Genomic DNA, 23812 nt, shown 5'->3' with positions numbered 1-23812 from the left:
CCATACCTCCCATTGTTGAGAGGTCGGCTAACCTGTACTTTGCATTTTTAATCTAATATTTCATAACAGCTGCACTATGTAAGCAAAATTCTTGTTCCAGAGCTCATGGTGTCCAAATACTGTCTGTGTTTGTATGTTAGTCAAACAAAATTACAACCTTAAAAACCTGACCTACCTCTAGACACAAGACACCAGGAGAAAATATGTGTTCTTGTACTCTGTGGCCAGGACAGCCAAAGTGGGGTTAAAGGAACACTCCGGCACCATAACATTTTAATCATAATTAGGTTGTTGTGGTTGTAATGGTGCCAGGAGGTCCCTGGCACTTTCTTACCTTAATCCCAAAGGTTGCCTCTAGCACCAGATCTCCCTTTCCCAGCATCTGGGTACTTCAATTTAGTAAATAAGTACAACCTTCCCAGCAGCACTTTGTACTCTGATCCTGGAAGTCAATTGAAGAAGCCACATAACGCTGGGAAAAGGGAGATCCAGTGCTGAACTGCTCAAAAACGATTTAACACCTTCAGCTAAATAGGCGCCAGGTACCTCCTGGCATCATAACTTAATTTCAATGATGTTTTTATGGTGCCCAGAGTGTCCCTTTAAATATAATGCTCCTTTGGTCAAGGAGAGGCAAATAATTCTATTAATTAGTAAACTGAGTTAAATCAGATTTTCCAAAGTATATGTTCTTTCAAATAATATATTTTTTAATAAGCCATTCCCAGCGTTTCATTTATTTACCATGGTTTTTTATTTGACAATGCATGTCTGTAATGTTGGAAGGTCAGCGGCAGATCAAGGTAGAGCAATATATTTCAGAATAAAGGAGGAAACAAAATAATGAGGAAAATAAATGAAGCTATTTCCCTGCTGGTACTTTAGTAATTGTGGATCATAATAGAGAATCAATTGCTCTATCATGCACGTGAACCAGTTTAATACTGAGGGCGATATACTGTTCTTCCATTGAGTGGTTGTACTGGTCTAAAGTTGTTTATCATGTGCTCCGGGTGTGTAGAGTCCACTGTGGTGTAATAAAGAGAACTGGCAATTGCTGAATACTGTGGAAGCAAAAATATATTAATATAGATATAATCATACCTGGTTTTATATGCTAAAGTCTACTTGTTCAATTGGCATGGTGTAAATTAATGTAAGCTGAACAACTACCGAGCCATGACCTTTGAAGACCTATGGGGCTGCAAAAAAAATAGACTTTCTAGCAAAGAGCCTTTTCTGTAGTCCTGCAATGGGTAATCAGTTTTGTTTAGAGTGAAATGGTAACCTTTTAAGTTAAAATGGTTTAAATGGTATGTATATCATTATATTGCAGTCATGTATCTTTCAATGTAGACTTGGACCACCTTCACATTAATTTTCCTTAAATAAATTATACATAGCACCAGTGCAAAATATCAGGATTCTTGGGGACTACTGTCATTTCGTTTACAAGAAAGAAATGTATATGAGGATCTAAGCATTCCCATATACTCACAGGGAGCATTTTGTCCTCCACAGCCACGATTAATGTTCCAGAATTTGGGAGTTTAGCAATGGATATTGCTTAGTCGTGGACAGAAGTAATGGATGCAGGGAATGTTTCCTCATGGACCCCTTTTAAGAAGTCAGAAGGGCAAACTACTTACAATAGGGAACAGGTGGACGATGGGGTTATTAGGGCCCTATTGGCACCATACCCACTGCAGCTCTCTGTAGTTGTTTAGGTGCTTGGAGTGTTCCTTTACACCCTCCCCCGACCTAATAGTCATGACTCTGATATAGGAGTAAATTACTAGTAGAACTTTCACTGTAGTGTTTAAAGGAATGCCATCCCAATGCTACAGGTTAGAGTAATTAGAAATTAAATAGCTATGGCTGCCCAGTTGCTTAAGGACCCTATAGGAACCAAAATAATTTTAGCTTAGTGAAGCAGTTTTGGTGTATAGATCTCACCCTGCAGTCTCACTCCTCAGTTCTCTCATATTTAGGAGTTAAATCACTGTTCAAGTCCAGCGCAAGTCACACCTCACTGCATGTGACTTACACAGCCTTCCTAAACACTTGAGAAAAAAGTAACCTAGATATTGTAGGTTCCTGTATTACACAGTCGGTTTAATCCAGAATTTCTTCTCCTGCTCTATTAATAGCCTCCTAAACTCTATAGGAGCTTCTTATGTGTGAGTACAATTTACAGAGCAGGAGGGGCGTGACCTATACACCAAAACGTGACCTATACAGCAAATCACCAAGCTAAAGTTGTTTTGATGCCTATAAAGTCCCTGCTAGCCATGTGAGCGGACGGATACCTCTCTATAACTAAGGACCACCGCCTGTAGCGGTACTTACCTTATCCGGGGGCCGGCCGCGGTCCTCTCTTCAAGCCGCGCGCGGTCCTGCGGCTGCACGAGCCGCGCGCGGCTCATCCGACTGCTCAAACAGGAAGGCGGGCAGTGACCGCGAGAAGCGGTCACGTGTCCCGCCTGCAGCTAAGAGCGCGCCGCGAATCTCGGGCGCGCTCTTAAAGAGACAGTGGGAGCCTAAATTGCAAAAAGGCTCCCATTGGCTCCTGTCACGCCAATCACCCCATACACTTACCTGTTGGGGGAGTGGAAGTGACAGGAGCCAATCACGTTAGTTTGAAGGCTACTTATACTTACCCTTTTCCCTTAGTTCCTTGCCCTATCGTGGTTTCTGCTACAGTTCCCTTTAGTGCTTGTTGTATTCAGTTGTGTTTCTCCGTACTTGACCTTGGCTTTGTATTCTGACTTCGTTTTCGCTTTATCCTTGTCTGTACTGTTTGCCGGCTTGCTGATTCCTGTGTACCAGACCCCGGCTAGTTCTCGTTTACGCTGTCTCTTTGTGCCCTTGACCTCGGATCGCTCCTGACTCTGTACTTCTCCTTTACGTCGAGTCCGGCCACTCTAAGGTCCGGTAGACGTATCTCTCCTCTGTGCTGTCTTCTGTTTTGCTGGATCCTGCGTGTAGGGGTATATACACGTTACATTACGATAGGGCCATGGACCCCGCAGATTTAGCTCAACAGATGGCGACCCATGAGGCTAGATTTGTAGAGCAGGATCACCGTATGGATCAAATAGCTCAGGCTCTCCAGACGCTCTTAGCTAGAACCATTCCAGCAACCGCACCTAACCCTCCTGCACCCCTGCTTCCTGAAGTATCGACTATGCCTAATGCTACAGCACATTTAACGCCTCCTCCTAGGTATGGAGGGGATTCTAAGACATGCAGAGGGTTCATTAACCAAATAGAGTTTCATTTTGAAATGTATCCACGTTCATTTCCCACAGAGAGGTCCAAAGTTGGGTTCTTTATGCACCAACTTACCGACAAAGCACTTGAATGGGCAAACCCTATTTGGGAGGCTAATGGACCTATGGTGCATAACTTTCACAGTTTCCTAACAGCTTTTCGCAGAACTTTTGACACTATGAAAAGGTCTAAGAATGCCGCTAGAGCATTAATGAGGGTTAAACAGGGTTCTAGGTCTGTGGCTGATTACGCTATACAGTTTCGTACCCTTGCCTCACAGGTCGATTGGACCAATAATGGGTTAACTACTGCCTTCATGGAAGGCTTATCAGATTCTATATTGGATGAGGTAGCGGCTAAGGAACTTCCTGTTGCCTTAGAGGACCTTATTGACTACCTCATCGATATAGATAATAGGATTCGGGACAGGCTCTATACCAAGAACAGGAATAGACGTTTTGTTACGCCTATTCACCCCAGAGTTAATCCACCGGAGAGTGTAAAAGTATCTGAAGAGGAGCCAATGCAATTAGGGGTTGCCAAACCCTCTGATAATGAAAAATTACATAGGAGAAGAGAGGGACTCTGCCTATATTGTGGTAGGAGAGAACATATGGTAAAGGAGTGTCCTCTGCTCCCGGAAAACTCTCGCACCTAAGACCTTATAGGGGACTGGCCTTGGGTGTGATTTCTAAGTCTCCTACATTGCCTCCTAACCGACTGCTTCTCCCTGTTTCTTTACATATGGGAGAGAGTTGTATAGTTGAAAACATATACGCCCTGGTTGACTCTGGGGCAGCTGAGAATTTTATAGACTCTGGTTTTGTAAAGAAAAACAATATTCCCATCAGGGAGAAGGAGATACCCTTGGCCGTTGAGGCCATAGATGGTAGACCATTGATATCTCCAGTTGTTACTCACGAGACTGCACCGCTACACATGTACACAGGGGTTCTACACTATGAAACCATTCGGTTCCAGGTCATCACCTCTCCCTCTTCACAGTTGGTATTAGGGTATCCATGGTTACGTGCCCACAATCCCATTTTTGACTGGGAGACAGGGCAGATAAAATCATGGAGTGAAGCCTGCCATGAGTCATGTACTATTGAAGTCACGCCTGTGAATTCTATTAACGTTCCTACTGTTCCTCCTTTATCTACGGCTATACCCTCTCAGTATTTAACTTTAAAGACTGTCTTTGATAAAAGAGAGGCTGACAAATTACCGCCTCACAGACCCTACGATTGTGCTATTGATTTGTTGCCTGGTACTATACCTCCCAAGGGCAGGGTGTACCCCCTATCGGTTCAAGAAAACCGTGTCATGGAGGAGTACATTAAAGAATCATTAGAAAAGGGATTTATTAGGAGATCCTCTTCTCCGGCTGGAGCGGGGTTCTTCTTTGTATCGAAGAAAGAAGGTGATTTAAGACCTTGCATTGATTATAGAGGTCTTAATAAAATCACCATCAAAAATGCTTACCCTATACCGTTAATAACAGAATTGTTTGACAGGCTCAAACATGCTACGGTATTCACCAAATTAGATCTTAGAGGAGCATACAATTTGATACGTATAAAAAAGGACCACGAATGGAAGACAGCCTTTAACACTCGGTCAGGTCATTATGAGTATACCGTCATGCCATTTGGGCTTTGCAATGCCCCAGCAGTGTTCCAAGAATTTATTAATGATGTCTTAAGGGACTTTATTCACTCATTTGTTATTGTGTACTTGGATGACATTTTAATATATTCTACAGACATTCACACTCATCACAGACATGTTACGACAGTTCTGAAGACCCTTCTTGCTAATGGTCTTTATTGCAAATTAGAAAAATGTCTATTCGACCAATCCGAGGTCCAGTTTTTAGGGTATTTGATTTCCGCTGAGGGTTTTCGGATGGATCCCCAGAAACTCGCTGCGGTCATAGAATGGCCTCTGCCACAAGGTCTGAAAGCCATCCAGCGTTTTCTGGGTTTCTCTAATTATTATAGACGTTTTATCAAAGGTTTTTCGTCTATAGTAGCGCCTATTACTCGTATGACTAAAAAGGATGGCAATACACGTGTCTGGTCTACTGAGGCACTTCAGGCTTTTGACTTTCTTAAGACTACGTTCGCCTCTGCCCCTATTTTACAGCATCCTGTCCCCTCATTGCCATATATACTTGAGGTTGATGCTTCCGATATAGGGGTAGGTGCTGTCTTATCCCAAAGAGAGTCTCCTGACAAGCCATTGCATCCTTGTGGCTTCTTTTCTAAACAAATGTCCAAAGCAGAAAGGAATTATGATGTGGGTAATCGCGAACTCCTTGCTATCATTTTAGCACTCAAAGAATGGAGACATTTGTTAGAAGGCACTAAGGATCCCATCCTCATATTTACGGATCATAAGAACCTGTCCTACCTTAGCGAAGCTAAAAGATTGTCTTCCAGGCAGGCTAGGTGGTCACTGTTCTTGTCTCATTTTAATTATATAATAACCTATAGGCCAGGCGACCGGAACACTAAAGCGGACGCTCTGTCCAGACAATTCGAGACTATTGACAAACAGGAGATTGATGTCACTCCTGTCATTCCCCCAGACAGGATAATAGCAACTACTATATTGTCTATTTCCTCGTCCCTCTTGCAGGCCATACAAGCGAAACAGAGCATGGCACCTGGCGAGAGGCCTAATGATAAATTGTTCGTTGACGTTCCCGAGAGACGGGATATTCTGTCACTGTATCACGATACTAAGACTGCTGGACATCCTGGTATTTCCAAAACAGTGTCAGCCGTTTCTCGGTATTTCTGGTGGGATACCTTACGTAAGGATGTTACTGACTATATAAGTGCTTGTTCTACTTGTGCATGTATGAAAACCTCTCGTAGAGTTCCTTGTGGGCTGTTGCATCCGTTACCCGTTCCCGAGAGACCTTGGTCTAATCTATCAATGGATTTTATTGTTGAATTACCCCCTTCGAATGGTAACACAGTCATCCTAATGATAGTAGATCGGTTTTCCAAAATGGCTCACTTTGTGTCTCTTCGCAAGTTGCCCACTTCCAAGGAACTGGCTCTTATCTTCGCTAAAGAAGTGTTTCGATTACATGGTATTCCCTTATCTATTGTATCCGATAGGGGTAGCCAATTTATTTCCAGGTTCTGGAAAGCCTTTTGTTCGGAGATGGGTATTTCCCTCTCATTTTCTTCCGCTTACCATCCCCAGTCTAATGGAGCTGCTGAACGTGCCAACCAGTCTCTGGAGCAGTACCTCCGTTGTTTTGTGTCTCACCATCAGGACAATTGGTCTGACCTGCTTCCTTGGGCTGAATTTGCTCGGAATAACGCCACTCATGATTCTTCCGGCAAAAGCCCTTTTTACGTTGTCTATGGCCAGCATCCCGTTGTTCTTCCGGCTGCATTCTCCTCACAGGGCATGCCAGTTCTGGATGAGCATTTGGCTGGTTTGCGTAATACTTGGGAGCAGGTTCAGCGTTCTTTGGTGGACTCTGCTGCCCGCCAGAAGGCTCAGGCTGACAAGCATCGCAGAGCGGCTCCTTCCTATGTTGTGGGGGACAGGGTTTTGCTTTCCACACGGAATATTCGCCTCCGGGTGCCTTCTATGAAATTGGCTCCCCGCTTCATTGGTCCTTATCGCATTATACATAAGGTTAATCCCGTTTCTTATGCCTTGGGTCTGCCTAAAAATCTGCGTATACCCAATGTATTTCACACCTCGTTGTTGAAGCCTTACGTACGCAACCGCTATACCCGGAGTACACCCCCTCCCCCTCCTGTCTCTGTGGAGGGTCATGAGGAGTTCGAAGTGTCTGCTGTTATTGACTCTCGTTTCCTCAGGGGTCGGCTTCAGTACTTGGTACATTGGAAGGGTTATGGGCCTGAGGAGCGCAGTTGGATTTCTGCGGATGCTGTTCATGCTCCCCGCCTTGTACGTTCTTTCCATTCGCGTTTTCCTGCCAGACCTGGTCCTGCCCGCCCGGAGGGCGTGTCCTCAGGGGGGGGTACTGTAGCGGTACTTACCTTATCCGGGGGCCGGCCGCGGTCCTCTCTTCAAGCCGCGCGCGGTCCTGCGGCTGCACGAGCCGCGCGCGGCTCATCCGACTGCTCAAACAGGAAGGCGGGCAGTGACCGCGAGAAGCGGTCACGTGTCCCGCCTGCAGCTAAGAGCGCGCCGCGAATCTCGGGCGCGCTCTTAAAGAGACAGTGGGAGCCTAAATTGCAAAAAGGCTCCCATTGGCTCCTGTCACGCCAATCACCCCATACACTTACCTGTTGGGGGAGTGGAAGTGACAGGAGCCAATCACGTTAGTTTGAAGGCTACTTATACTTACCCTTTTCCCTTAGTTCCTTGCCCTATCGTGGTTTCTGCTACAGTTCCCTTTAGTGCTTGTTGTATTCAGTTGTGTTTCTCCGTACTTGACCTTGGCTTTGTATTCTGACTTCGTTTTCGCTTTATCCTTGTCTGTACTGTTTGCCGGCTTGCTGATTCCTGTGTACCAGACCCCGGCTAGTTCTCGTTTACGCTGTCTCTTTGTGCCCTTGACCTCGGATCGCTCCTGACTCTGTACTTCTCCTTTACGTCGAGTCCGGCCACTCTAAGGTCCGGTAGACGTATCTCTCCTCTGTGCTGTCTTCTGTTTTGCTGGATCCTGCGTGTAGGGGTATATACACGTTACACCGCCGTCCCACTGCTTAACAGGAAGCAGATTTGTTTTCACCTTTCCCCCCAACTGCCCCCACTTTTCATTCTTATTTTACCTGTTCCAAAGAAAGGGTTTGGATAGAGTGCATGATGTGCCAGGTAACGTTCTCAGAGCAGGTAGGAGTGGTAAGGGAACCTTTGTATGTATAATAATGTTTCAGGTAAACGGTTAGTATTCCTTGTAGATCAACAGATAAGGGTGCTGATTGACCTATAAATCCAAAAAAGAACAATAATAATATATTCAACCTATCAAAGGATGAGCTTTTATTATCTTACTCAACTAGTCCCTCATCCCCTTTACACATTAACAGTAGCTGCAACTTTCCTCTGGCTATAATTTTCAAATTCCCAGTTCTACCCTTTGTCTTAAATCCCAATTATACCCTTTAGATTGTAAGCTCATGAGCTATCTAACTAGGCACTTTGTGTAAAATAACTTCATTGGTCTTGATCTCAGCTCACTGGCAGGACCCTATTTACCTTATGTATTCTGTGTAGATTGTATTATTTAGTTTTTTCCTACTAATTGTACAGCACTGCAGAATATGTTGGTGCTTTAAAAATGCCAGTAATAAATAAATGTAATATACTAACTCACAAAGCCACAGTCACTATGACAGATTACCCAGAACTGCAATACAGAGATAACCACATAGTACAATATATTTCTATAATGTTCAAGCCTTCTCCAACTTTAGCTCTCTAGCCCTCTCCGGGTCTCTAGTTCTTCTATTTATGATCTCATCCATTGTAGTGCTCCTGTTATAACAACTTCGTCTTTCTAGCAAATATTGTTGCTGCAATGAAACATGTCAGCTGGCTCCTGGCAGTGTGATTGATCTGCAGTGGTAATGTAGAGCCACAAAGTAATTCAAATGATTAAAAGTAGCAACAACTGTTACAGATTGAAAGTATCAGAACCAGCTCAGTCCTCAGAGTCACAGCCCCAGTCCTGCAGTGTGGGGCTTCACAAATGTTACTATGCCACTGCATGTGTCTCATGTCTCGGCTACAGAGTGACCGAGTATTTTAAAGAAAATAATGGGCTCTGGGCAGCTGAGCCTACTCTATGCAATGTGATGTGTGAGTTATTAAAACTAATAGTGACATAATCCAACACCTTTCATCCCCAATCCTACTCCAAGATGGATCATTTTCTAATTTCCCCAATGACTCAAAGATAGCATCCATCTCATGGTCTGATCATGTGGACATGTGGACATCGCCTTAATGTTAACAATACCTATCCTTGATTGACCATTAACATGGAGCTTGAACCCAGGATCTCATTGACTAGTTTGATAGTAACCAGTTTTGGCGTCCACCCCATATCGTTATGTGCTGCCATCAAACCAGTTATTAGAGGGAAGCTCATTAGCCTTGCTTTACACCTCAATAAACATTGTATCCAACAACCTCTGATGCAATGTCTGAATTCCTGATTTTACTGAAAACTTACTGCCCAGCTTCTTACTCAATTAACTTCAGTCAGCAGCACTCCAAAATTGTTCACTCTTTCAGATACAACTAAAGCCCTTATGTGAAAAAACTAAACTGGCCACTTCTGTTCGCAATGACATTGGAACCGCTCCTCCAGGCGATTCGCTTAAACCCGAACATACAAGGATATGAGTGGCAAGACACACACCATAAGGTAGCCGCTTACGCGGATGACCTCATGTTCTTCGTTAGGAACCCGAGGACAACGCTACCTTGCCTACTCGCGGAATTCGACACATTTGGTAAGATCTCGGGCTTCAGACTTAATCTCTCCAAATGTGAGGTCCTGAATATCACGATCCCTACGGAAGACTACAAGTCACTTGACTCGCAGTTCCCATTCCGGTGGTGCTATGGCAAAATGAAGTACCTGGGGGTCTGTGTGGCCACAGCACCGGACGACACTTATCAAATCAACTTTGTTCCCCTCTTGAAGTCAATAGCGGCCGATCTGAATAGATGGTCACACCCGCACATAACATGGCACGGCAGAGTAGCTGTACTAAAAATGAATATCTTACCGAGAGTTCTCTACCTCATGCAAACAATTCCTCTGGCCATACCGAGCACCTTCTTCTCCTCACTGAAAACGTCGATAATTAAATTTGTGTGGCGCGGAGGCCGTTCCAGAATCCGTCACGACATACTTTGCCGGCCGCGGAACCACGGGGGACTGGCACTCCCGGACATCAAGAAGTATCACCAAGCCACGATATTACAGCGGATACTGGACTGGCACCTAGACCCTTCGTCGAAACAATGGGTAGCGCTGGATAAAGGCCTACTCGGACCATCGCTCGAAATGGAGATATGGGGGACAGCACGGGGACGGATGTCCAACGAAGACAACGGAGGTCCGATACAACAAACGCTGCTCGGATGGCGGTCGCTGAGGAACATGGGCCATATCTCGCCTACCCCCAGCCCCATGATACCGCTGACGCATAACGCGTCTCTGGGGGGCGGACTACCATCGGGCGCATGGCCCATCGCGAGCGCTGGGAAATACATTCCCATCTACCAAATTCTCGAAGGGGGCGGAATGCGGGACCTGACCACGCTATTGGGAACAAATCCCAGGACTCCCCTCACGGTCCTCAGATATCTACAAATGCAACATTATTACAACTCGATACCACATAAAGATCGCTTACATCGGGACCTCACCTGGTTTGAAGACCTCTGCAACCAGGGCGTCCCACTTAGCCACACAATCTTGGCTTTATATCAACACTTACTTATCGGGGACAAACCTCAGGCATCCACCTTTCGCCGTCAATGGGAAGAACAACTTGGAAAGGTACTTACACCCGCACAATGGGAAACGGCATTGCTATGGCAACAGAAAAGCTCTGAGTTCATACTACCAGGAGGTCAACTACAAATTGCTCTCATTGTGGTATAGGACCCCAACCTTGCTGCACCGGATCTTTCCATCGATCACACCATTGTGCTGGAGATGCCAAGCAGCACGCGGCACGCTGATACACATTTGGTGGGACTGTAGGGACATCGTCCCATACTGGGCGATGATTAAAGGAGCCATAACCGACATTTTAGGAGATATCCCAGAATGGAACGCAGAACTGGCCCTACTACACATCTCAACGCAATCCATTCGGACCTATAAAAGATCTATACTACGCCACTTGCTTAACGCAGCCAAAGCCAATATACCAGCACACTGGAAAACGAGCGACACGCCGACAAAGAAAGAATGGATCCGCAGGGTGGAGGACATACATGGAGCGGAAGACATTCACGCCTCCCTGACTGGCCGTGAAACGAAACATATGGAATTGTGGCTTCCGTGGTTCACATACATTACCCAGTATAGACAGACAACTGATTCCCTTGGGCCCGCTAACCGGGGGGCGGCTGGCGTGGGCTCTGCTTGACGCAGAGCACCTCACCCTATATCCCTTCCTACTACACCCACATCCTCCTGTCCCCTTTCCCACCTCTATGATTGCTGAGTTCAAGGGTCCCGGGGCCTGTGGGAGGGGGGCCGAGATCATTATGAAGTGTTATTGACGCACGCAAATCCACCTCACCTTAACACGATATGGGCTCCTGACCCACACGGGACCCGCTCACCTGCTTAGGTTTCTGGGGCGCGAGAGACGTGCCCAGACGCACACACTGTTACCACACGAATAAATATCTGGGACCTCACACGTCCGCAGCTGACAGTCCTGTACCACGTAGACCCACTTCAAACTAACTTCACGCTAACGCTGAAACACACTGTAATGACATGGTTCCACAGCTCATGCCTGACAATTGCGTTGTACTCAACAAACTTATGTAATTCACATCCTGGGATATCCGCGCACTGCGGGCTCTGCCAAGAGGAGCAACAACCATAGATTAGCACACTATTGACAAGGACTGTAGGACACCCTCCCGCGGCAATACGCAGCCAAACCGTGGGAACCAATCCGCGTCGACCTTATATGAGGGCTACTTATACCTCAATAATGTATCCCTATACGACCGGATTCTTACCTTACAGTGACGCTAACCACGATACGTGACTACACCCGCCAACGCGACGTGTTAGGTTTACTTTGTGAGAACTTAACTGACTCACAAATCAGAACCCACCGGGAGTCTGAACCCATCTTTCCTATACCTTCCTTGACACCGTACCCTACTGTTCGTGTAATACAGTGCTAGGTGACTCTCATGTTTCTGTGTTGGGAGCGGTTTACCCCGTATGCAACCAATGTTTGTTTACTGCATATAATCCTGTTGATCGAAACTTTTAATATGATACATACATGTTATTCTGTATAAAGCTACCGTCTCGCAATATATAATACTCACGCTGTAAACGTTATGCTGGATAGCTATTCTTATCATACCCGGAGACCCGCGGGTCTCTCTATTGAAATGTATGTTGAATTCTACTTGCTTCACTATCTTAACATTGCCTACAGAGAACAGAAACCTGCGAGTTTCTTACTGTTTACCAATTGAGTGCCTTTCTCAACATGAAAATATCATAATAAAAAGATTTCTAAAAAAAAAAAAAAAAAAAACTGTAATGGGAAAGGGAATACTGGGGACTTGTTATTAGCCCGCTGCTTTAAGCATAACATAGAAGCTAAACAATTAATATGCACCCTCTCATGGGGTGGGGGAGCTAAATCTAAATAAAGATGGGAACACTATAGCATTAGGAATACAGGTTTGTTTTTCTAATGCTATAGTGTGCCCATAGGTGTATCTACAAACTACGAGGCCCCAGTGCAAAAATTGCTCTGGGGCCCCCCCATACATCTCAAGGGGGGATGAGTATGACAGAATTGGAGGGGTTAGTGTGATAGGGTGAGTGTGACAGAATGATAGAGAATGAGTGTGACAGGATTGGGGGGTGAGTGTGACAGTGCTAGAGTAGGTGAGTGTGATAGGGTGAGTATGGCATGGGTGAGTGACAGGATTGGGGGAATTATTGTGAGTGTGGCAGGGTAAAGGGGGTTGACAGTATGTGTGGAGGGGTGACAGTTACACAGACACACGGGTGCATACACTGACACACATGCAGATAAACAGACAAACACTCACTGACATACATGCAGATGCACACCATATAACACATACACGGACACACATGCAGATACACAGACACACATATAGATACACAGACACATATATACACACAGACACACATGCAGATACAGACACACAGGATGACATACATTCAGATACAAACACTGACACACATGCGGATAAACAGACAAATATACAGACAGATACACATATATACATACATGCAGATACACAGACACTTCATGACAAACTTTCACATGCACAGAATGATATTCATACAGATGCAAACAGTGACATACAGATACAAACAGTGACACACATACAGATACATAGGGACACACACTGACATACAGATACACAGACATACAGACACAAATGCAGATACACATGCAGACAAACAGATATACAGTACATACAGACAGACATGCATACAGACACAGTCGCACTGTGTCTGTGCAACTAGAAATACATTCAGGGCCCCTGAACGCGCAATCCCTAGGTCGTAGGGGTGCACAGGGTGGCCGGGCCCCTTGGAGTGACATGCCCGGTCGCACCTGCGACCACGGTAGGTCCACCACTGAGTGTGCCTGTAAGAGCTCCCTCACGGCTGTGGATGCTTCTCAATGTCCCGGAGTGCTGCAGCCAGCACCAGAATATGAACAACAGATCTGTGAAGTAGCTCTTATAATGATCTGCATGGATAAAGGTGCAGACCACAACACTCTCCCACTGGACTATGAGGAACCCTGCAAACGAAAACTGGCCCCCACACACTCAACCTCCTTCCCCGACACATTTTAGCACCACACACACAACACTCAGGTATGTAAACCCATCCTCACAAAAAATTCAGCAGCCCCACACTCGCAACATTCAATCAGCATACAGAAACACTCCTCCACCACACAACACTTTGCCACTACACACTATCACACACACAACACTGCACCATCCACATATAACGCCATTCAGAGAACTGAGCCCAGGGCTATAGGAAAAGGCCCTAATCTAGCATCCTGCCTATGGCCCTAGGTAGGCTTAAGACATTTTGCCTCATAACCTACAGGCATAGGGGACAGATATCACTCAGGTTTAGCACCGTTATCTTATATCATTTTGCCTTTCACCTCATATATGAATTTGAATTCTCTTGATCTCCAGCAGTTCCTAACTGTATCCATTCCGAACTCTCATCCATCCCTACACTCTCCCGTCCCTCTCTTGCTGTCTCCTCATATAATGCTACTCTCACCTCTGCCCTAGATACTGTAGCCCCGCTCCACGCATGCACCTCAAGGAGGGCGCGCCTCCAACCATGGCACACTAAGTCAACACGCTACCTGCAGAGATGCTCCTGTTCAGCTGAACGCTGCTAGAGGAAGGCCAGCACATTATAAATTCATTTTGTCTTCATATAGCACAGCCCTCATCCTTGCTGAACAATCCTACTTTTCATCTCTTGTTAGTTCATGCTCATGCAATCCCAGGCATCTCTTTAATACCTTTAACTATCTCCTTCGCCCACCTCAAGCCACCCTTCAAACTGACCTTTAGGCAGATATCCTTGCCTGTTACTTTACCGACAAGATTGAACATCGACCGTGCCTTCCCGACTCTACAGGCCTTCTCCCCAGCTACAGAACAGGAGGTGGCTTCTCCTCTCCTCTTATCCCACTACCTGTCTGCTTGATCCAGTACCTTCCCACCTTATAAGATCTCTCTCGCCTTGTCTTGTACCATCCTTAACACACATCCTAAACTGCTCTCTTTCATCTGGTGTTGTGGTGGTGTAACAGTGTGTGACAGCCCGAGGGAATGCAGGACTGAGGAGCTGGAACCGTGCTGGGGGCTGTCTGTGGCTAGTGAGGAAGCTTGTGTGTGTATGTATGGACTCAGCAGTCTGTGTGTGTGTGTGTGTGTGTGTGTGTGTCTGTGTGTGTGTGGACTCAGCAGTCTGTGTGTGTGTGTGTCTGTGTGTGTGTGGACTCAGCAGTCAGTGTGTGTGTGTGTGTGTATGGATTCAGCAGTCTGTGTGTGTGTGTATGGACTCAGCAGTCTGTGTGTGTGTGTGTGTGTATGGACTCAGCAGTCTGTGTGTGTGTATGGACTCAGCAGTCTATTTGTGTGTATGGACTCAGCAGTCTCTGTGTGTGTGTGTGTGTGTATGTGTGGACTCAGCAGTGTGTGTGTATGGACTCAGCAGTCAGTGTGTGTGTGTGTGTGTGTGTGTGTGTGTGTGGACTCAGCAGTCTGTGTGTGTATGAACTCAGCAGTCTGTGTGTGTGTGTGTGTGTGTGTATGGACTCAGCAGTCTGTGTGTGTGTGTGTGTGTGTGTCTGTGTGTGTGTGGAATCAGCAGTCTGTGTGTGTGTGTGTGTGTGTGTGTCTGTGTGTGTGTGGACTCAGCAGTCAGTGTGTGTGTGTGTGTATGGATTCAGCAGTCTGTGTGTGTGTGTGTATGGACTCAGCAGTCTGTGTGTGTGTGTGTGTGTATGGACTCAGCAGTCTGTGTGTGTGTATGGACTCAGCAGTCTATTTGTGTGTATGGACTCAGCAGTCTCTGTGTGTGTGTGTGTGTGTGTGTGTGTGTGGACTCAGCAGTGTGTGTGTATGGACTCAGCAGTCAGTGTGTGTGTGTGTGTGTGTGTGTGTGTGTGGACTCAGCAGTCTGTGTGTGTATGGACTCAGCAGTCTGTGTGTGTGTGTGTGTGTGTATGGACTCAGCAGTCTGTGTGTGAATGGACTCAGCAGTCTGTGTGTGTGTGTGTATGGACTCAGCAGTCTGTGTGTGTATGGACTCAGCAGTCTCTGTGTGTGTGTGTGTGTGTGTGTGTATGGACTCAGCAGTCTATGTGTGTGTATGGACTCAGCAGTCTATGTGTGTGTATGGACTCAGCAGTCTGTGTGTGTGTGTGTGTGTGGACTCAGCAGTGTGTGTGTATGGATTCAGCAGTCTGTGTGTGTGTGTGTGTGTGTGTGTGTGTGTGGACTCAGCAGTCTGTGTGTGTATGGACTCAGCAGTCTATGTGTGTGTGTGTGTGTGTGTGTGGACTCAGCAGTCTGTGTGTGTATGGACTCAGCAGTGTGTGTGTGTGTGTGGACTCAGCAGTCTGTGTGTGTATGGACTCAGCAGTCTGTATGTGTGTAAGGACTCAGCAATCTGTGTGTGTATGGACTCTGCAGTCTCTGCGTGTGTATGGACTCAGCAGTCTGTGTGTCTGTGGGTGTATGGACCCAGCAGTCTGTGCATCTGTATGGACTCAGCAGTCTGTGTGTCTGTGGGTGTATGGACTCAGCAGTCTCTGTGTGTGTGTTTGTGTGTGTGTGTGGACTCAGCAGTCTATGTGTGTGTATGGACTCAGCAGTCTGTGTGTCTGTGTGTGTATGGAATCAGCAGTATGTGTGCGTGTGTGTGTGTGTATGGGCTCAGAAGTCTGTGTGTGTGTCTGTGTGTGTATGGACTCAGCAGTCTGTATGTATGTACTCAGCAGTCTGTGTGTGTGTGTGTGTGTGTGTGTATGGATTCAGCAGTCTGCGTGTGTGTATGGACTCAGCAGTCTGTGTGTGTGTGTGTGTGTGTGTGTGTATGGACTCAGCAGTCTGTGTGTGTGTGTGTGTGTATGGACTCAGCAGTCTGTGTGTGTGTCTGTGTGTGTGTATGGACTTAGCAGTCTGTATGTCTGTGTGTGTGTGTGTGTGTGTGTGTATGGATTCAACAGTCTGCGTGTGTGTGTATGGACTCAGCAGTCTGTGTTTGTGTGTGTGTCTGTGTATGGACTCAGCAGTCTGTGTGTGTGTGTATGGACTCAGCAGTATGTGTGTGTATATGGACTCAGCAGTCTGTGTGTGTGTGTCTGTGTGTATAGACTCAGCAGTCTGTATGTCTGTGTGTGTGTATGGACTCAGCAGTCTGTGTCTACGTGTATAAATCAGCCTGTGTGCACTCAGCAACTCCTGTGTGCATTCAGGAGTCTGTGTGCATTCAGAAATCTGTGTGTGAGTGTGTATGTGTTCAGCAGTCTCTCGGTGTTCGTATTCAGTGTACTGTGTGTATGTCCTCAGCAGTCTATCAATAATTAAAAATGTTATTCCTGTGAGTTGTTGTGTAGGAAGGGCCCCAGTGCACTGCTTTGCCCGGGGGCCCTTAACACTGTTAAGATGGTACTGCTTGTGTGTGTCAGTGAGCTTCTATTTAGTGAGCATGTGTGTGTCAGTGAGCCTGTCTTTAGTGAGCTTGTGTGTGTCCCTGAACTTTTTTGTAGTGAGCCTTGTGTTTATACAAGTGAGTTTGTCTGTAGTAAGCTTGTGTGTGAGTCAGAGAGTTTTGTCTGTTAGTAAGCCTATTTGCGCATGTCAGTGAGCTTGTGTGCTTACTGTACAATATATACATTTGACTTGTAGAAATGGCATACATTTTTTTCCAGGGCTGCTTTGGATTCTCAGTCTGGCTCTGCCAGCGAGTGCGCTTTACCGCTGAATCATCTGTGTGAGCTGCCGCACACTTTATCCCTGTTACACGCGTCTGGGAGCTGCTGTTGACAGGTACTAGTAGTCTAGAGATTGGGACATGGGGTATATGCTCAGCTATCTGTATAATACTATAGTGCTGTTCTCTGTATAATACAGATCTGTATGTGTATAATATCCCGGGATAGTCAGTGTTTCTGTATAGTGCTGCTCTCTGTCTTGGGATATTATACACAAACAGACCTGTATTATACAGAGAGCAGCACTATACAGGGAGCACTGACTGTCCTGGGATATTATACACACAGCCATGTATTATACAGAGAACAGCACTTTACAGGGAGCACTGACTGTCCTGGGATATTATACACACAGCCATGTATTATACAGAGAGCAGCACTATACGGGGAGCACTGACTGTCCTGGGATATTATACACACAGCCATGTATTATATAGAGAGCAGCACTATACAGGGAACACTGATTGTCCTGGGATATTATACACACAGCCATGTATTATACAGAGAGCAGTACTATACAGGGAGCACTGACTGTCATGGGATATTATACACACAGCCATGTATTATACAGAGAGCAGCACTATACAGGGAGCACTGACTTTCCCAATTTATTATACACACAACCCTGTTTATACAGAGAGCACTGACTGTCCAGGAATATTATATACAGACCGTAATTGATAGCTGTGCTGCATTTTTTCAAATGTTGGCAACTATGGCATTGTATCAAAGGAAATGTGTTTGTTTTTTAATAATCCCTGGTGGAAAATAATGAATCCTCCACCAGGGATTATAAAAAAAAACCCATTGTGTCGGGGGCAGGGCTTAACATGCGGCAGGGGCGGGGTCAAACTGCGGAGAGGGCGGGGTTGAATGTGCCCCTCTACTTTTGTCCCTGGCCCACCATGTGCCCCCCCTAAAAATGAATCCTAGAGACGCCACTGCTAATCGCAGCTAAATCCAAAGGCCACTACGCCATACTAATTATTTTTGACCTCTCTGCTGCCTTTGACACTGTTGATCATGGCCTCCTTCTCCTAACGCTTTACTCTCTTTGTCTCTGTGACACAGCCCTCTCATGGTTCTCCTCCTATCTCTCCCAATGCTCCTTCAGTGTCTCTTTTTCCAATGACACCTCCTTGTTCTGTCTCAGTCGACGTCCCTCAAGGTTCAGTTATTGGTCCCCTTTTGTTCTCTCTCTATGCTGCCTCTCTTGGCAAACTCATTAATTCATAAAGATTCCACTACCAGCTGTACGCCGACAACACCCAGATATACCTCTCCTCCCCTGATCTCCCCCCTGCTGTCCCACAACGTGTCACAAATTGCCTCTCTTCTATCTCTGATTGGATGTCCTCCCGCTTTCTGAAACTCAATCTCTCTAAAACTGAGTTTCTTATTTTTCCTCCTTATAATAATGATCCTCCTCCTTCACTCTCCCTGCAGGTTCATGGTAACTGCCTCACCCCATCCTTTCAAGCTCGCTGTCTTCGTGTCATTTTTGATCCTGGCCTTTGCGCCTAATATTCAGTCTGTTGATAAAACTTGTCGATTCCAGCTTAAAAACATTGCTCGCATACGCCCCTTTCTTACGCAAGATGCTGCCAAGGAGCTTGTTCAAGGTCTAGTAATCTCTTACATGGATTACTGTAATTATATATATCCAAAAGAGGCCTACACTCATGGAAATTCAGATATCTTATGCCAGGTGCTGTGACCTGCAGTAATCCCATACAAACTTCCATTGATGGTCAACACTCAGAGGACTTGCTTTCTGATAAACCTTAGCTTTTATTGCACTGGCTGTCAACGTTTCAATTTAAAAACATAAACTTTCATCAGGCTTTATTTATGGTGTAAATGTCATGTGTTTCTGTTCATCTGAGGTTGTATTAACCTCATTTTAAGACCTTTTTTATGTATGTTTTGGTTTAGGGTACCGTAAATGGTGATTCTGATGATATACCATACCTTGGTATGCAACCTGAGGAAGTGCCTGGATTAACGTATCCAAAGCTCTATTATGAGAGCCAATCTAGGAAATAAAACAAAACTTTCAAGTTTAATATGAGACAAAAAAAATGGGTAGTTGGAATTGAGGACACATAAAGAAACAAAAATAATAGTTTAAATCAGCTGATGCACACAACTTATCACTGCCTAACAAATATGGATTAAATTGATAGTGATAAAGCAAAAAAAAAAAAAATATATATATATATATTTTTTTTTTTGTGCGCTGTTGCTTAACCCATTTTGTATATATTTTGGTCATTACAGCAGAATATACAAGTTTTGGGTTTCAATTACCTTTTTTTCCTTGTATATTTGGGATTTAGACCAGATTCCTTTTTAAAGCACCTCACTTCTCTACTTTATGTTCCCTTTTGTAGGAGACCACATGAAAGCATAAATTTCAGAAGTATCTTTGGAAATAGTAAAAGCAGAAAGGCTTGCATTTAGCATGTATATCTCCAATGTTAAAATTTGTGTAGGACCCACACGTATTGGGGTACAGTGACGTAGTAGTAGCTTAACACAATATGGCCATATGGTATGACTAAATCCCCATATTTGTTTGCTGAGATACGTGAATTAAAGTGACTTTGTAAGAGGTGAAATTAAAAAAAATTTGTGTACATGCTGTTCCTTAAAGGACCACTATAGTGCCAGGAAAACAAACTTGTTTTCCTGGCACTATAGTTCCCTGAGGGTGCCCCCACCCTCAGGGTCCCACTCCTGCCGGGCTGAAGGGGGAGGAAGGAGGTTAAACACTTACCTTTCTCCAGCACCGGGCTCCCTCGGTGCTGGGGACCCTCCTCCTCCTTCGGTCGTCATCGACTGAATGCGCATGCGCGTCAAGAGCCGCGCGCGCATTCAGCCAGTCCATAGGAAAGCATTTTCTATAGACGCTGGCGTCTTCTCACTGTGAAAATCACAGTGAGAAGCGCGGAAGCGCCTCTAGAGGCTGTCAATGAGACAGCCACTAGAGGCTGGATTAACCCATATGTAAACATAGCAGTTTCTCTGAAACTGCTATGTTTTCAGCTGCAGGGTTAAAACTAGATGGACCTGGCACCTAGACCACTTCATTGAGCTGAAGTGGTCTGGGTGCCTATAGTGGTCCTTTAATCTGTAGTTTGCATGCATTTTAGTCTTTATAACAGCACTACTACTTTGAAATGCATGTTCTCTGTGTGGTTCTCCAATTCCTTTTTTTTCTCTCTCTCTCTCTCTATGCTACTAGACAGGACTTAAAGTTATTTGCCAATGCAAGCCTGAAGGCATGGGATGGCTTGCAAGAAGGCCTCCCCCAGGCCACTAGCATTCAGGGGTTGTGGGCTGCAGCTCAATGTAAGGTATAAAGTCCCAAGTCTTTGGCATTAAAACCCTGGATCTCTTATCTGAGGCACTGAACTTTTATAAGCCCCATGCTGCCTTTTGATTTTTTTTACTTTCCACCACACTCCTATATAGTGGATGTAGTGTGTGTATGTATAGTAGATGCAGAGTGTATGTGTGTGTGCATATACTGGATGCAGTGTGTGTGTATAGTGGATGTAGTGTGTGCATATAGCGGATGCAGCGTGTGTGTGTGTGTATAGTGGAGGCAGAGGGTATGTGTATATAGTGGATGCAGAGAGTGTGTGTGTATGTATATATATATATATATATATATATATATATATATAATGTAGTGTGTGTGTGTATAATTTTTACTTATTCCCCTACATGATACATGATTCCATGGTGGTCCAGTGGAGCTGGAGGACAGTGAAGAAAAAGAGCCCTGAGAGTAATTACATTCAAAGCAACAGCAGGTACTCTACGAGCGTACCTGCTGTTGCTGGGGATGTAAGATTACTCTCAGGGCTCCCTCTTCACTGTTCACACGAGCAGGGGCCCGGAACAGCACATATATATAGTGGTACTCGCTATATATATGTGCAAATAGGCGGCCCTGCTTGAGATTTCTTAAAGGTACAGTGCCGCCTGGAGCCAATGGACGTGTGTGTGTGTGTGTGTGTAGCGGACTGGACCCTGCACCAGAGTCTGCTTGCTTGCCTCCTACCGACTATGGCCCCTGGTAAACTTGTACTTTTGGAATGCAATAGATGGGTATGTTGTATTGTATTATGCTGCTACTGGCCCTTTAAGAACCATCTGGGGACATACTGTGGAGTTACTGGGTGGCCACCATTTCATGTATCAGAGGCACATGGTGAGAACAATGGATGAAGCACATGGTGAGAACAATGGATGGCAGCCATTTTAACTCACAGACACTGTTGTGACTTTTCTACACGGTGCCATCTCGCCGGTATTTGGTGCACAAAGACATCGTGCAGTAGTTTTAAACTATACAACAGGGGACACATTATACAGTAATTATTTTTTATATAATCTGTATATGTTCTGTGGAATCTGCATTAAACTGTATTTGGGGTCCCTGTGATGTGTTTTATAAAACTGTATTCCTCTGCCTGTGATAATGAGATTACCCATTGTGTTCAGTAATCATATTACAGGCAGAGGGGAGGATTTTGTGTGGGAGTGTCTGTGTGTATTGTACGGATTGATTGGTTGTTTTGTAAAACCCTGTGGGCTGTACTATGTTTGTGGATTGGGAATAAAAGAGACTGTATGTGCCAGTACAGTTAGTTCCTGCTTAACCCTCAAAAGTGAAGTATCGTCTCATTATTGGGGGAGGATTTATTGCATGCTGTTCCAGTTTGACTGCTAGGAGTGCAAACCTATTCGCATGGTTCCTATTCAACTGTCTACAGCATTCAGAGGCTTGAGAGGATTTATATGCTTCTCAGATTCAGTGATTGTGGTGTCTGCCAGAGTGCTTGGAGTCCTCAGGAAACGCTAGGAGCATCCTTTAACGGAGGTACCCAGTCGGGGTGCCAGGTGATCCACATGGGGGGGCAAAAGGGGGCACTTGCCCCCCCTGGATTTTTCAGCTTGTGCTGCTATTTTTCGTTTCAGTGTGAGAATGCAGTGCAATACCAGCGCCTGCCAGTAGGTGGCGCTTTGAATGGAGAAAGGCAGGAAGCTACAGCTTATCCCTGCTTCTCTCTCATGACTGAAACCGCAGGGGAGCAGCACAGAGGCAACCTACAGATCAGGTAAGTGAGGGATGGGGGGAGAGACAGCACAGAGGAAGGTAAAGTAGAAGGAGCAGAAATGAGCAGAAAGGTTCTGCAAGGGGCAGGGGGGGTCAGCAAGGAATAGAAAGGGGCAGCAAGAAGCAGAAACGGGTTGGAAAGGTTTGCAAGGAGCAGGAGGGTAAAGTAGAAGGAGCAGCAAGGAGCAGGAGGGGTCAGCAAGGAGTAGGAAGAGGCAGCAAGGAGCAGGAGGGGTCCGCAAGGAGTAGGAAGGGGCAGCAAGGAGAAAGAAGGGGCAGCAAGGAGAAAGAAGGGTCTGCAAGGAGAAAGAAGGAGCAGCAAGGAGAAAGAAGGGGCAGCAAGGAGCAGGAGGGGTCAGGAAGGAGCAGGACGGGTCAGCAAGGAGTAGGAGGGGTCTGCAAGGAGCAAGAGGAGTAGGAAGGGGCAGGAGTAGGAAGGAGTAGGAAGGGGCAGCAAGAAGCAGGAAGGGTGTGCAAGGAGCAGGAAGGGGCAGCAAGGAGCAGGAAGGGGCAGCAAGGAGAAAGAATGGGCAGCAAGGAGCAGGAAGGGGCAGAAAGAATCAGAAGGAGCGCAAAGTTAAAGTAGGAGAAGGAACAGAAAGGGTCAGCAAGGGGCTGCAAGAAGCTGGAAGGGGCAGAAAGAAGCAGGAAGGGCAGCAAGAAGCAGGAAGGGTCTTGTTATGGTGACCAGAATGTTCCTGTAATTTGATTAAAGGAACACTATAGTATCAGGAATACAAACATATATTCCTGACACCATAGTTGTGAAAACGCTTTTCACCCTGGCTTTATGTGAAAAGGACTATGCTCCTTCCCTTTCATGACACTGTCAAAAAGGGGCCAAGCATGGATGTCATTACAATTATTAAATCCAACCAGCCTCCCTGGGAAAGGAGTGGGTTCATTGGACTAGCTGTAGGGGCTGCTGGTCTGGTGTGCAGGAAGGCAGGTTGGTAAAGTAGACAGCGATCTGTGATCTTCCTGCTAAGCTCCCTCACGCACCGGGAGCCGGCAGATCTGGGCCCCAGGACTAGCAAGCATTTTTTGCAGCCCCCTGGAAAGTGCTGCACATGGCAAATGCCTTGTTAGCCTCACAGTAAATACATCGCTGCACACCAGGGGTAAATTTCTCCTTGCCAAACCT

The 23812-nt window shown here is 45.8% G+C and overlaps 1 protein-coding gene across 1 annotated transcript in view; it reads right to left on the bottom strand.

The window, feature by feature from the left end:
- Window positions 1–721: 721 nt before the first annotated feature.
- The window catches only part of LOC134572944 (carbonic anhydrase 7-like), a 65341-nt gene continuing 42250 nt past the window's right edge, over window positions 722–23812 (bottom strand). Inside the window, exons 7-9 of the mRNA XM_063432284.1 lie at window positions 19509–19572; window positions 8049–8203; window positions 722–1064 (exon numbers count right to left, since the gene is read on the bottom strand). Of these exons, the coding sequence (XP_063288354.1) occupies window positions 939–1064; window positions 8049–8203; window positions 19509–19572 (345 nt within the window). The 3' untranslated portion in view covers window positions 722–938. The remainder of the gene's footprint in view (window positions 1065–8048; window positions 8204–19508; window positions 19573–23812) is intronic.

This window comes from Pelobates fuscus, chromosome 9 (genome assembly GCF_036172605.1).
Source record: "Pelobates fuscus isolate aPelFus1 chromosome 9, aPelFus1.pri, whole genome shotgun sequence".
Classification (NCBI taxonomy): Eukaryota; Metazoa; Chordata; class Amphibia; order Anura; family Pelobatidae; genus Pelobates; species Pelobates fuscus.
The sequence above is the reverse complement of the archived record's forward strand: the minus strand, read 5'-3'. Positions and strand labels throughout refer to the sequence as shown.